The sequence below is a fragment of the Paralichthys olivaceus genome, chromosome 14 (genome assembly GCF_024713975.1).
Source record: "Paralichthys olivaceus isolate ysfri-2021 chromosome 14, ASM2471397v2, whole genome shotgun sequence".
Lineage (NCBI taxonomy): Eukaryota > Metazoa > Chordata > Actinopteri > Pleuronectiformes > Paralichthyidae > Paralichthys > Paralichthys olivaceus.
Genome location: NC_091106.1, coordinates 9,587,040 through 9,600,411, shown reverse-complemented (window position 1 = coordinate 9,600,411; position 13,372 = coordinate 9,587,040). Strand labels below are relative to the sequence as shown.

The following is a 13,372-nucleotide window of genomic DNA, read 5'->3' as shown; positions in this document are numbered from 1 at the left end:
ACAACAAGTAAAACATGCGCATCAAAAATTAATTCAACAACCTCTACCAGTTGCTGTTAAAGCCCATGACAGATGTACTTGACCAGAAACAAAATGGTCACTTGGTTGTAATGATGAAGTGTCCACACAACCAGATTTCTTTTGTTTCTGACTATTTAGACAACCACTAGGCAGTTTTTTTTCAGGCAGTGAGACTCTGAATCTATTTTCTCTTTGTGGTTGCTGAGGTAAATTCATCATCATTTTAACCATCATGTATAGTAGGTGATAAACAAACTCAGGGAGCACAACCGTAGTTCACTGCTTGTGTGCCATGCTTTTAAGATAAAGCTGGTCACAATACACAAAAATGCACTCCACATTTTCTTAAGGTGATGTGCAAAATATAGCCTTGATAGTGGCAAACATCCATTTTATTCAGCTGAATGACAATGAATGCCTCAATGTAGTCACGTTGTAGCTGCCAATACTGAGCCTCGTAAACAGATTTTCATCCACACAGAAAAACAACCATACAAAACATCCACCATACTGTATTCATTCCTAAGAGTCACTTGACATTTGTCACAAATCACCTTTAAGTCTCCAGACTTGGCGTGAGACAGGATTTATTATCTGGCGTCTTAAATGACAAATGCTACGAAGGTAAACAGATCATTCACAGAACAGCGAAGGGGATGTAAACACCTGTTTTGGGAGTGTCATCGGCACACCGCAGTGCTTAATAGTAAAGCCCAGACCAGAGAGATGTTGAAAGGTGAAATCTCTACACATCAATTTTGTCCGAGCAGCGCAGTGCAGCAGAGCTTATTACAGACTCCCAATCTGTCTCAAGTGTTCAGTCTGTGTCAGTAATGCTGGGCTCCCTGGCCCTCGAAACGCTTCATTAAAAAGCTTGGCCATCCAGAGCACATCCGTGGCAGCCAAATAAAGTGTCAGACCACATTTTTCATCTGCAGATTAAACCTATGTAAGCCTGAATTAAACCAAATTAGATCTGAAAATGAAAAATAAACCAAAGCCAGATGAGTGGAGGGGCGAGTATCCTGTGACCAGGAGGCAACTGCTGCAGCACCATATGGAGAGCTGGTTTTGTGTGGGGTTGTCACAGCCTCTGTGTCTGCAAGCCCTTATACATTTTTGAAGACATTAGAACCTCCTGGTCTGTTGTTTACACATACCCACATATTCTTTTCCTTTTCTTCGTGCAGAGGATAAAGGGAAGCAGAGGTTGACCTCCCTTATTCTTTCATCTGTTGTGATCTGAAGGATAATTTCTGTGCTCGAGTCTCTCTAGATTAAAGGATCTGTTCTCCCTGACCACGGCGAGGCTGTTTATTCTTCCACAAAGGAAGTCTAGGTGCTTTTAGGGGTAAATTTCACACTGGCATTGGGGCCCTTTATGCGCTGGTGAGTGCATCAGGGCTACAATGTGTTGGCCTGGGAGATAAATTCACTGCTAATCAATCACAGTGTCCTCTTCTTTTTTCTCTCCCTCCCTCTCTTTCTCCATCTCTCTCTCACACACACAAACACATGCACCGTGCCAGTGTTCGCAGACCTCAGAGCCTCTTGTGAACACATTTCAATCAGTGAACAATCAAAGTTCAATCGTTTGGTGTGCTACGACAACCTGCCAGATGCACATGTATCTCAACTGGGTACCACAAGTGCACACACATTAACGGATGGACATAAGCGGACAATGCTATCATGTCAGTGAGTGTGTGTCTCTGGGGGGGGCGGGGTTGCGGAGGGGGCCCGTGGCCTGTACCCTGCCACCCCAGAGTGTGTTAGATCCACAGCCAGCCCATTGTGCTGAAATTCAGCCACAATAGCACAGTATCTTCCCTAAAGCAGAGCCCTTATCATGGCCCTGAAATGACTCGCCTCTGTGGACGCCCACAACAGTGGCTCTTCGGGGCCAAGAGCAAAGAGCTGGAGGTGAGCGAGCGGAGCAATCTAGTCCTATTGTTCTTTGCATGATAAACTGGGCTTCAAACCTCTTATTCTGCCTCTATCTTTGGGAAGCTCTGTGCAATCTGTGATATGAGCTGCTGCTGCAGCAATACTGAAATTTTGCAAGCCATGGTATAAAACAACAGCTTGCACATCACTGTACTGGCAAGGCTTCCTTTATGGATGTCTTTATTGACTGTAAGCTCCTGGTAAGACCAGAACACGCAGTAAACAATTGGCAGCTGATAAATTTGACACTGAGTTGATGCAGCCTGAAACAAAAACATGTCAGTCATTAATCATGTTGACACTGGATGTGTCAATTGAGTAAACGCTGAGGTGATAAATTGGATTTCTAAAACATATCAAACAAAGCAGCGGGCATTCATCTTAACATTTTATTTGCAGCAAAATGCTAACATAACTGACAGAAAAGGCTTCACTCTTCTCCTTCAGGCATTATGAAATGATACCAGACGATCATCTAAATTCTCCTTAAATTCCCTATTTCTCACTGATAAAAACTACACTGACATGTTTTTTGGCATCATGAATCCTTTAAAAAAAAAAGTGGATGCACCAGAGTTAAATAAGCACTAAGCAACAGTGAATAAACTGAAAATTAGAGTGCGGGCCTCCTGCTTCTGTGTATTGTTCTGCTGTTTGATTGGATTTTTCCAATGTACAGGAAATATTGCTTTGCTTCTGGGCAAAATGTATCATTTTATTCTCTTTGATCATGTTAAAAGCTTTCTCACTCTTGGTCTAGTTAGAGCTGAAGGATGAAATGCTTTTGCTGCCACTGCTTTGCCAAACTGTGTTCAGGGAAGCCTCCACAGACGTCTACCCCACTCCATGAATTGTAATACGTTCCACTTGATCTACCCTCACCAGGGATAGCTATCACTCAGTGCATCGCAAAATCGTCTCTAATGTGCGACAGTGCAGCTTCTGTATGGTAAGTAGCAATCTTGGATGTGAAACAACACAACCACAAAAGTCAGCTTTGCACATTAGCTCGTTATTTACAGTCAGCAATAAGCTATATAAATCCTTCTTCACGCCAGAGTGTTGATGGATTCCCCAAGTGCATGTTGAAGCAATAAGCAGGCGGAGAGCAAGTGTGGCAAAAACACAGCACATCCACTGCAAAGTCATCCAGCAGCTCGGTATCATTTGGCTGTCTGTTCACAGCATCCATAACACCAGCTGAGGGATGTTGTAGCACTTCAAGCTGTGAGCTTTAAAAACACCTCAATCCACAGTGACGGATATAAACAGAGGCACAGTAAACAGAGGTGACCCCTGAAGGTAACCATCAAGAAAAATGACTCACAAACAAGCAAGTCTTAAACAGCCTCCTGACGACTGGACAAAGCTCTTTCATTATAACAGTTAATGAAAATATATAAAGGTGATAAATACCCATTTTAAAGCATATTACATACACAGATCAGTATGTGGTTTTAATGTTGTTGAATAATCACGCTCCGGTAAAAGCTTAATATAACTAATCACTGATTCAAATTAGCCCTAGCTTTAATTTGGTCATGATAACAGTTTTACGATGGATTTGACCTGTTTAATTATTGTTTAGACATGATAAGAATCCAATAGACTGTATATACCTCCATCAAAGCCTTACAGTCTTCATCAAATTCAATCAAGCTGCACTAAATAATTACATAGACATAAAATCATAGATATCAGTTACCTAATGCCAGAATTGTTCTTTTATCAAGACCCATGTAAATAATCCCTGGGGAAATGGTATCGCAGAAAGAAAGTGATGCTGGAATTTGTCCTGGTTCTGCCCCCTGATCCGGATCTGAACCAAAATTGGATGCTTTCTTCCTTGACCCATACCACATCCACCTGATAAGTTTCATGTAAATCTGTTCGGTTATTTTTGTGTAAAAAATAACACATTGAGTATAACCCAAACATTTTTAGCCTGAAGACCAAATCAGTATAATTAAGTATGTTTGTAAACTCACGTACCACAGTTTGTATTTCTCTGGATAATATGACAGTGACGTTGCCTTCATCGTGGTAAAGACTCTTACAGCAGCATGCAGCTTAATCTCCTGCAAATTTGGCTTTGAAATTAATATGTTCACATCCATTTCACTTTCCCCACACAGGAGATGGATAGATCTTGTCTCTTTGTGATGGTTATTTCAAATGAAGACTCTTTAGCAACTCACCTGATAACTAAAATTGAAGATGATTGTCTATTTGTTAGATTACATGAACTCTCCTGCTTTTCACTTGATTGTGTTTATGCATGTTTTTCACAAAGTAAATTATTTTGGCACAACCCATCACCAAGCATGATTGACTGATATTTCTAGGCTATATGAACCCTTTAACCTTTAGAAGGCACAATTACAATTTGTCTTATACAAAAACAATTTCAGATTATTTCATCTGATGTGTATATGTTCTTCTGGGTTTAATAGCTCTCCTCAGCATAGGCCAATTAAACAGTCAACAGACCATTTAAGGCCTGATTAGTCTCAGACTGGCTTTTAATTTGATATGCATGCAGACCACAAACCAAATGGTTGATCAAGTGAGACAGGTCTGATACGGCAATGCATGGGGAATTGGTGATCTGTGTTTCTGCTGTGGTCCAATAATCCCCATTTACAGCAACTCAACAAAAGTACTAGATGCCCAGATGCTGCACAAATGCATAGTTTCAGACAGTTGTTTGTTTTGAACATGCATGATCCTGGCATGCCCTACCTTATCAGGATTCTCTTCAATCCAGCTTTTTACTGTGCTCAGAGCGATTTCAGCTGCCGGCTCATTGGGAAATCCTATTGTTGAAAGAAAGACAGAAAGAGTGAAAAAATTGTCAATACTGGTTGTATACAACATGCAGCTGCAAGAGGGAGACAAACACAAACAGGCAAACAGACAGACAAACCGATATCTCTACATCAATGCAAAGCAACACAAGCTGCTTGTCTCTTGTAGATGAGACAAGCTGTCTGATAAACCGCTGTAGACGTGAGCTACCAGATGCACAGTGTGAACACGACACATACACACGTGTATCAGGGGAAGAAGGTGTTCACACACGTGCCTCATATGCAAATAAACATTTTATTACACCTTGTTCATTACCACCTCAGGTAGAATTGTATATTTGTTACCTTTACAAGGAAAAATAACACTGGAAGTGTGATCATTCACACTGTCCAATTTTATCAGTTTGCCAAACTGAAAATGTAGTGAAGCTAGTGTGGCTAATGATCGAATTAATCACAACAGCTGCGGCAGTCCAGGAACCCTAACACTGCTTTAACACAAGGTATCGATCGCAAACACACAGATTGTGATGTGATTAATTTTTAATGAGGCCAGCTAAGGAAAGATGGCTGGATGTTGATGTCAAGATCATTTGCAGCCATAGCTGAGAACTTCCAAAGCCCCAACACTAAGAGTGAGCTATTGACTATAAAAGCCCTGCGGCTAGCCTTGCTACAGTCGGGAGTATATATGCCATTACCAAAAGCGCTGACAATCTGCTACTCTGTCACAGAGTAGTGTTTCACTTGTTTTCATTTCAAAGTAATTATAGTTGCGTCTGGTCCTCTGTGCCTCTCACAAAACTTGATGACGGCAGTTTACTCTAAAGCCTCTGTATAAATCCTGGGGCAAGTTTGAAGCTGCCTTACAAGAACATCCATAACGCTGCATGTCCTATGCAAACAAACCATTTTGTTCCAGTCGTGACTGACCTGGTTCAGGATCCTAAAGTAGACGCTCTTCCATATTGTAACCCTTGACCTCCACAAGGAACCACAGGTTGCAGCAGACAGTCCTCCTCTAACGACAGAGGTCGAGACCTCAATTTCAACTCACATCAACTCATACAAGGGCCATGCCTCAGTTGTAACCTGTTGGTTATTGTATTCTCAAATATTTTTCTTTTTCTGGGTCATTGCCACGACTGTAACATTCTATGACCTATGAAACAGGCTTACAAGTACTGCAACGACCTCTACCCTTTAAGTCGGATGTAAAGAAAATAAAGAGCCACAAGGCTCTAGCCTTACATTTCCTGATTCAGACCATCTTTTGCCAAAGCCTCTCAATAACTATTGCCTGGGCAGTCAAGATACACTGTATCTACCCTCTTCCCCACCTGTGTTGATGTCTCTCTCTTTCTGTTTTTCTTTGTCTACCGCTTGTGGCTAAGTGACACTGAGACAAGGGGAGAGCAGCTGAGCTGAGCTCCTATTCAAGCTCTGGTTGAAGCGAGATGTGAGCTGCATACCAGCCGCCGGTGACAGCCAGTCTGCTCCTGCGGCTCTGTTAGGCAGTATCTGCAGACAGTGCATGGCCAGTTCACGGCTCCTGCCCTTCAAAAGCTGCCCTGAGAGCTGCGTGCTCAGAACCTAATCCAGCATGCCAAATCAGTTTGCAGGTCACCTGATTCCTCTTGTCTCCCAAACACACTTAACCTTTGCAGTGATATCACTTTCTGTCTGGTGATGTTTCCTTTGGAAATCTGTTTGCACACATATGCCGCTGTAGCGACACTTCAGCTCACACATCGAGTAACATAGACAAACAGATGTGCAGAAGATGAAGAAAATAAGAAAACTAGATCCGTGGAGACTAGGGCCAGCTGTGTAGAGAATGCATAATATGAGAGGTGTCAGAGAAGTAAGCACATTGACAAATAGAATAAATTAGTAAATTGTCAAAGAAGCAAGGACCTGAATTTGTTCTCTTAGAAGCTGCATTTATTTTCAAGATAAGGACAGACCTTATTCATAATAATATGGCACAAGCAGTGGTTAGATGTATTGAGTCCTTTTAATCTATTCAGTGTGGAGTTTCTACAAATGCTCTATTGATTTGAATAGTATGCCTATTAATCATGCGGTCTGAAAAGGAAAGAGGTGAAAAGAGGTGAGCTATAGAGCCAGTGAAATAGATAAGGAAAGTAGAATGATAGTTATAAACAAAGGAATGGGAGTCGGATGGAAAGCTGGAGAAAGGGGGTCAGTGCGGCTGGGGGGTGCCTGCCAGAAGAACTCTGCTGAGCAGCAACATCATTGGCCCAAGGTCAACAGCAGCAGCTCAAGTGCATCGGCAGTTCTCTCTCGTCGTTTGTCTCCTTCGCAGATCCTCTACCTTTACCTCCCATAACTTCTCCTCTTAGTGTCGCTCTGTCCCTGTCAGCTCCACCAAGTATGTTTAGAATCCTGAGAAACAGATACTGCCACCTTGTCTATTGGCCACAGCTGTTACAGCAGCATTAACACAGATAACACAATCCACTAACATGTCCACAAAATAATCTTTAGAGAAGAACCGAGTGAGCTGACTATTTTATATGTTAAATTACGCATGCAGTGAAAACGCTCAGTGTTTTACTTTTACTATCTTCTGCCCTCAACACCTCCTCTTCTCTCTGCTTTGCTAGGATCGCTGTGTGGAGGTTTCAGTGAAAGCTAATCTTTCAGAAGGTGGAGACCCTCCAGGGTCCTCGCACTGCTGGGCTGGACTCGACTCTGTTATGCTGGGAATATGGATGGCTCAGGGAGATTTGTCTTAGTGAGGCGCACTGATGGGATGTGTGCAGCGCAGTGCCACTGATGAGGACTCAGGTGGTGCAGTGTTATTTCTGCTGATGGCTCCTCTACTTCATCACCGGGCAGAACACAGCATCCATGGAGGGGGACTTTGTGGCACGTGCCATGTGAACAAAGGGTTAAAATGGCGCAATGTGTTTAAATAACATTTGAATACAGTAATGATGTAATAGCAGTTACGGATTCTGGCAACGCAACAAAAGTGTCTTGTGAGAATCTATAGAAAAACGATAATCACTAAATCTGAACATAACCAGGTATTTTCAGTTGGTGTTCCTCCAATCCAAGAATAATTTTATCATTTATAATTATATCATTTTGTTATATAATAAAATACACAATTATACATAATGATATGTTATATATAATATATATAATTGTATAATTTATTTTTAAATGAAAGTTTCATTTTCATCTATGTCTGTCCGCACAGAGAGCTACGCCAAAGGGAAGCTCCATCTTAAAACAGAATTCACATATTCTATTCCTATGATCTTGGGCATGTAGGACCTTTGTTAATATGAAGAAAAAGAGAGCCTTCTCTAATCTCTGACGCAACCAAGTGACAGAGTCTCTGGCCTCTATCTTAGTCATCAGCTAAACACCTTTATCGACACTTTTACACGACCCTGGTAACTTTTTAAAAATATGGTTTTATGGGTTTGATATGGAACTAGAAACCAGAGCTGCTTTGGATGTTCTGGATGTGAAAGCTTCAAAATATACATAGTTTATTCTGTTCATAATGAATCAGCTCCAAGTCTACATCACAGACAACACTGTCGTGACTCTGTGAAAGCTGGAGAGAGAAGTCTGTGTTCAAAAATATCCACTGAACTGGAGCGCAGGAAAAATAATATAAATGTGCTCTCTGCCTTAGGGGGATTTTTTGCTTTGAGAACAAGCAAGCCCATTGCTCTGCCTTTTGCCAACATGGCAACTATTTCATATCCTAACTCTCACAACAAACTTGTGTAGCTAAGGTGTTTTACTCTGGTGAGGAGTGAGAAGAAGCTGCACCTGATAAAGCAAGTAGAAGTGTGTCAACAAGTTGAAGACATGTCTGCGCTATGATACATTCCCGTTGTTTGTTTGCAGATGTATGGGTAAGCATATACTGCACACTACACTACTTTAGTTTTTCCTGAGTGTACTTACAGTGTGAGGAGAATACCACGTCTGCTATTTTAGGGCTAACACATACAGATATTTTATGTGGCGCAGGTTTGACAAACATGTGCTGACTGAATGCTTGAAAAAACAAAAAGTACAGCTTTTATTCCCCGGAGGCAGGAATCATATTGCTGGTCCTACTCCTCTTCCCCTCAGTTGGTCAAGTTCACGACGCAACACTCGTCATTCATTTTGATGAGCTGTCTACCTCCAAGTGGTGAATAGCCTGGGGCTCAGCTATCTGACACTTGTAAATTCCCCACAGGTTGAAGTAGCACAATAAACATTGGAAATCTGCGATAGAAAAAAAACAAACACCCAAAATACAACATAAAAATGAGACAAATGCATACAGCTGGTTCTTGTTTCGTTCCGAATGTCTTAACATCATTTTTCTAAATGAATCTATTATTTAAAGTGTTTTTTTCTGATAGGAGACAAATAATTTAACTGTTGCCCTACAGACAAATGTCAAAACAGACAGGCAGTGTGGAATCATTTAAATACATTAAATCACAAAGTAGATAATTGTGGTTTAGGCAGCAATAGGAAATCATTAAGTGCAGCACAGTTGAGCTGCTCTATTTGAGGGCAGCACTGCTTGGTGTTCATCTGCAAAGGGAGGGGAGGGAGGGGGAAGAGGGTTGTCACCCTATTAGGGCCCAGAGGAGAGGTGAGGTGACCCGGGGTGGAGGACAGAGTAGTGCCCCAGGACTCCAGATGCCAAAGCGTGGGTGTCAAATTGCCTGGAGCTCCTCTCCACACCAACACTGGGACATGGCAGGGCTGTGACCATGACCGACTTTGCAGCCCACAGAAGGAGACAGAGACAAAGAGGGATGGGAGGGTGCTGGGTGAGGAAGACAAGCAGGAAAATGAGGAAGGAAGAAAGAGAGCAGCCTCTGTGGCAAAACAGATGATGACCTTCCTTGGAAACATTCCATGTAGGTGACGCCACGATTTGTCCTACATGCTAAAATTAACACCTGACATTTCACTTTTTAAAAGCATTTCTGAAGAGTGTGATATACAAAAGTTTAATGCTCAACCAAGTTTCTCAAAGGCCTAAATCTATCGTCCTGTGGGTGGGAAGTATTTTTACATTTGGTTTATCATCCATGAAAACGGTAGAGCAAGGCTAGTGTTGAGTACAATGCACAGTGTGTGACTTAGTTAAATGGGCTACGGAGCTCCTGGTCCCTCTGAGCACACACTCTGCTGCCCACTGATACAGCATGTTGCCGCTATGTACCTTGAAATACCCGACCCAGCTGGGCTAAGCTCCCTGTAGTAAACCCTCGGTTTTAAGAGAAGGGGAGTGGGGCTCAGCTACAGCCATCTCTGGCCAGCTAGCAGGAAGCCATAACTGTCATACGATAAGGCACCATGAATGTCTCCAACCTTCCTAATCCCAGGCAGGGATGAAGAGAGGCCGAGCATGATGCTGGCTGAAGAAAAATATCCGAGCTCTTTGACACCCTTGATCTGGGTAATACAGTAGAATGGCAGTGTGGACATACCAGTAGAGTTTGGGTGGATTACATCCGTATATCTCCCATAGCCACCAGTGAGTGGAAAAACTCCTCAGTCAACAATCCTCAGATCCGTCACAGGGACAGATGAGTCAAAGGTGCAGCGGGAGCAGGAAACAGAGATATTTTTCCTGAGCAGCAGCCTTGCTCTGTGAGGGCCTCTGATTGTTTTGATAGGGATATAAATGCACATTTTATTAATGGCATCTGTCAGGTATGTGTTAGCACATGTCCTTGCTTGTGCATCGTGCCACTGAGCGCTCTGCTCCCTGTTAAAGATTGATCTCTGCAGATGCCTCCTATAATGTACAGTTCATTACAATACTGCAGGAAAGTGCTCTTGCAGCGCTGGCTAGGATGTGATCTCCACAGGGCTAAACTGTCCACAATGCATCATGAAATAGGATTATCCTTACGTATGTGGTTTAGCACAAGTGTCTCTGCCTTTGTGTGAGCATGCATGTGTGGGTCTTAGTGTGAGAAAGGACTGAAAGAGACAAGAGAATGTATGGGAGGGAAGACAGGAGAGAGAGGGACACAAAAAGAATGTGACCTTTCTAAGTTGAGGTAGTTGGACTCTTGGCACTGATCTTGTGAGACATTGAGAGGTGTCTCCTCCTTGGAAGGAATAATCCATTTATGCCTCGGTTGCATGGCTGTGATTGATGTGCAAACAGGGGCAGCACTTAATAACCTCTATCATGCTAGGTGACCCCATGGCCCTCGGTGGGCACCAGTTTGTTTATGGGTGGTACCTCCGACACACTATCCGTGCAGAAATTCTGTTGTGGCTAATGGGCCGGACTGAGGGATTGGACTGTCAGCGCAGCGTGAGCACTCATTTTTCTTTCCAAGCGTCTGAGGTACCCCCTGCGCACCCCTGCTACACTCAACCTCCCTGCTCTCCCATCATCTGTCAATAGTGACTGAGTCTCCTGGAATATGGAGGCGTGAGAGAGTGTCAATTAGCATTAGCTGTCCTGACAAATCTCTTTTTTTCTGCACAAAGGCCTTGGATAACTTGTTCCTGATTCCTCTCTGTCACAATGTTAGAGGCACAGGAGTTTTTTTCCCAACTGCACTATGAGAGTGTAAATGGGTCAAACGCGTGTGTGAGTATAGCACCTGGTTGAATGACTATGTCCACATATATGAAGCTATGGCTGTATTCTACAGAGACGCACAGAACGACAGATAGAGAGACGGCGAGATCGGGAAGATGTGCCTTTCACAATAAAAAGCTTTTGTTTACGTAGCTGAAATGAAAGCTGACCTTAAAGGTTATCTAAAATGTACAGAAAATGTCAAAACACCTGCCAGGAGAGCGGGGCCCCTTTCAGAACATGGCTGTACTCAGGGGGCGCAAGGGAGGACTTGTAGAGAATAACATCATAGCGCTGCACTTTACGCTAGTTCCCTTGAAAGTCCCTCCTCTATTTGCCCTCTGCTGTGTGAAGATCTTCAGTCTTAATCAGCCGTATTGTTCTGTGGAGATGCAGTTATGGGGAGCACTAAGCTGTTTATTTATTTAACAGGCTGTTAAATTCCCCCCTCCCTCTGCTGCAAGCTTGGCTCCGTACAGCCTGACGCTTTGAAGTGAGGGGGTGCCGGTGGAGCACTATGTCGGGCTCCCACTGGCAATGCGGCCCACAGCAGCAATAAGCAGTGCCCTCATCAGCGTCTTATAAACAGAGACCCCCAGCCCCATTCTTTCATTGGGGCTACCTTTGAAAGTCACACATCAATTTTGAAAATAGACCTTACTTACTTTTACTCAACCAGTAAAAAGTGTCTGTCAACAAGCCAAAATTGACTTTTTACATGGAAAAACTAAAACATTTTTAACTGTCCTTCATAGTTAGTGGACTTCCTGAGGATTTACAGCAGTTTTTAAGTCACTAATGAGGCAGGGACTCACAAGGATAGTGCGGATCTGCAGCAGTTTCCAGGAACTAATGAGTAACTAACGAGTTTTCATAATTACCGTGGGGCTGCACCACAAGTTTTTTGTTGGCAAAATAACAGAAAAATGGTAATGCCACATAATACACATCCCAATTCACACAATGTGCTGTAGGAAATTCCTGCTCAGGACAGGAAAATAGGAGAAGAGGAAATATATTTTACAGAATGATTTTGCAGGCAAATAACCAGTAAGGTGGAGAGAGAGAGACTGAGAGAAAGAAAGTAGAACAACATCGACCCTTCTTGTCATTGACACTTTGAGACCCCATTTCATATATAGACGGGTGGTATAGGCAGACAATACTGCAGAGAGATGGTGAGAGGTAATGATGAGCTGTTGTGTAGTAAACTGTGCGAATCACACAAAAAATGATGGCTGGAAAATGTTCAATATCCCAAGAGGGAAGTGTTCTATCCAGCACAGAGTGTATAATTATAAACATCGAGTGATTTATAAGCATAAAGGCTCGTTTTACTGCACGCACTGGGCCTCACTACAAAGTAGATGATATGTTGTATATTAGGATTCTTGGCCGCTTGGACTATATTGTATCCAATTGCGTGCAAGGAAGTTTAACTCTTCTGAGGGAGAATTTGCATGAAGACCTGCAGCTGTGTGGTTTTCACATTCTGTTAAATAAACAGACAGCTTGTTGAACTTCTAACTGTACGAAGTGTCTCTGTCATAGGTCGGGGTCGAAGGCAAAAAGACTTGCGGGAGGTTCTTGAAAACATTTCACCTCTCATCGGAAAAGCTTTTAAGGTGAGAGGTGAAATGTTTGCATGAATCACCAGTGATTTTCCTTGGTATAGCACTTAAAACTCTTAACTATAGTGCACCATAATTGGATATTAATCTAATATTAATAATAAGTATTAATATTTAATTCAGTGAGAGTGTCACAGGAAAATCTCCTTTCAATTAGAGATCATATCAGCACCCTGGATTTTAATGAGGCGTTTGTCCACAATGTGGTGAGTGAATAAAAAACTATGGTAGGAGGGAAATCACTCTGGTGGTGCGTGTTTATTGCTCTTCTAATGAGCACAGCTACAGTTTGCCAGGCTCTATAATCAGTGCATTCTAATCAGTAATATTATGTTTAATATTTCAGCATGCAACTT

General features: G+C 42.5%; 1 protein-coding gene across 3 annotated transcripts in view; it reads right to left on the bottom strand.

Annotated features, from left to right (window-relative positions):
* The window catches only part of macrod2 (mono-ADP ribosylhydrolase 2), a 402,121-nt gene that overhangs the window by 83,031 nt on the left and 305,718 nt on the right, over positions 1-13,372 (bottom strand). For all 3 annotated transcript variants that reach the window (XM_020094321.2, XM_069538689.1, XM_069538690.1), the window contains exon 8: positions 4,711-4,784. In XM_020094321.2, the coding sequence (XP_019949880.2) occupies positions 4,711-4,784 (74 nt within the window). The remainder of the gene's footprint in view (positions 1-4,710; positions 4,785-13,372) is intronic.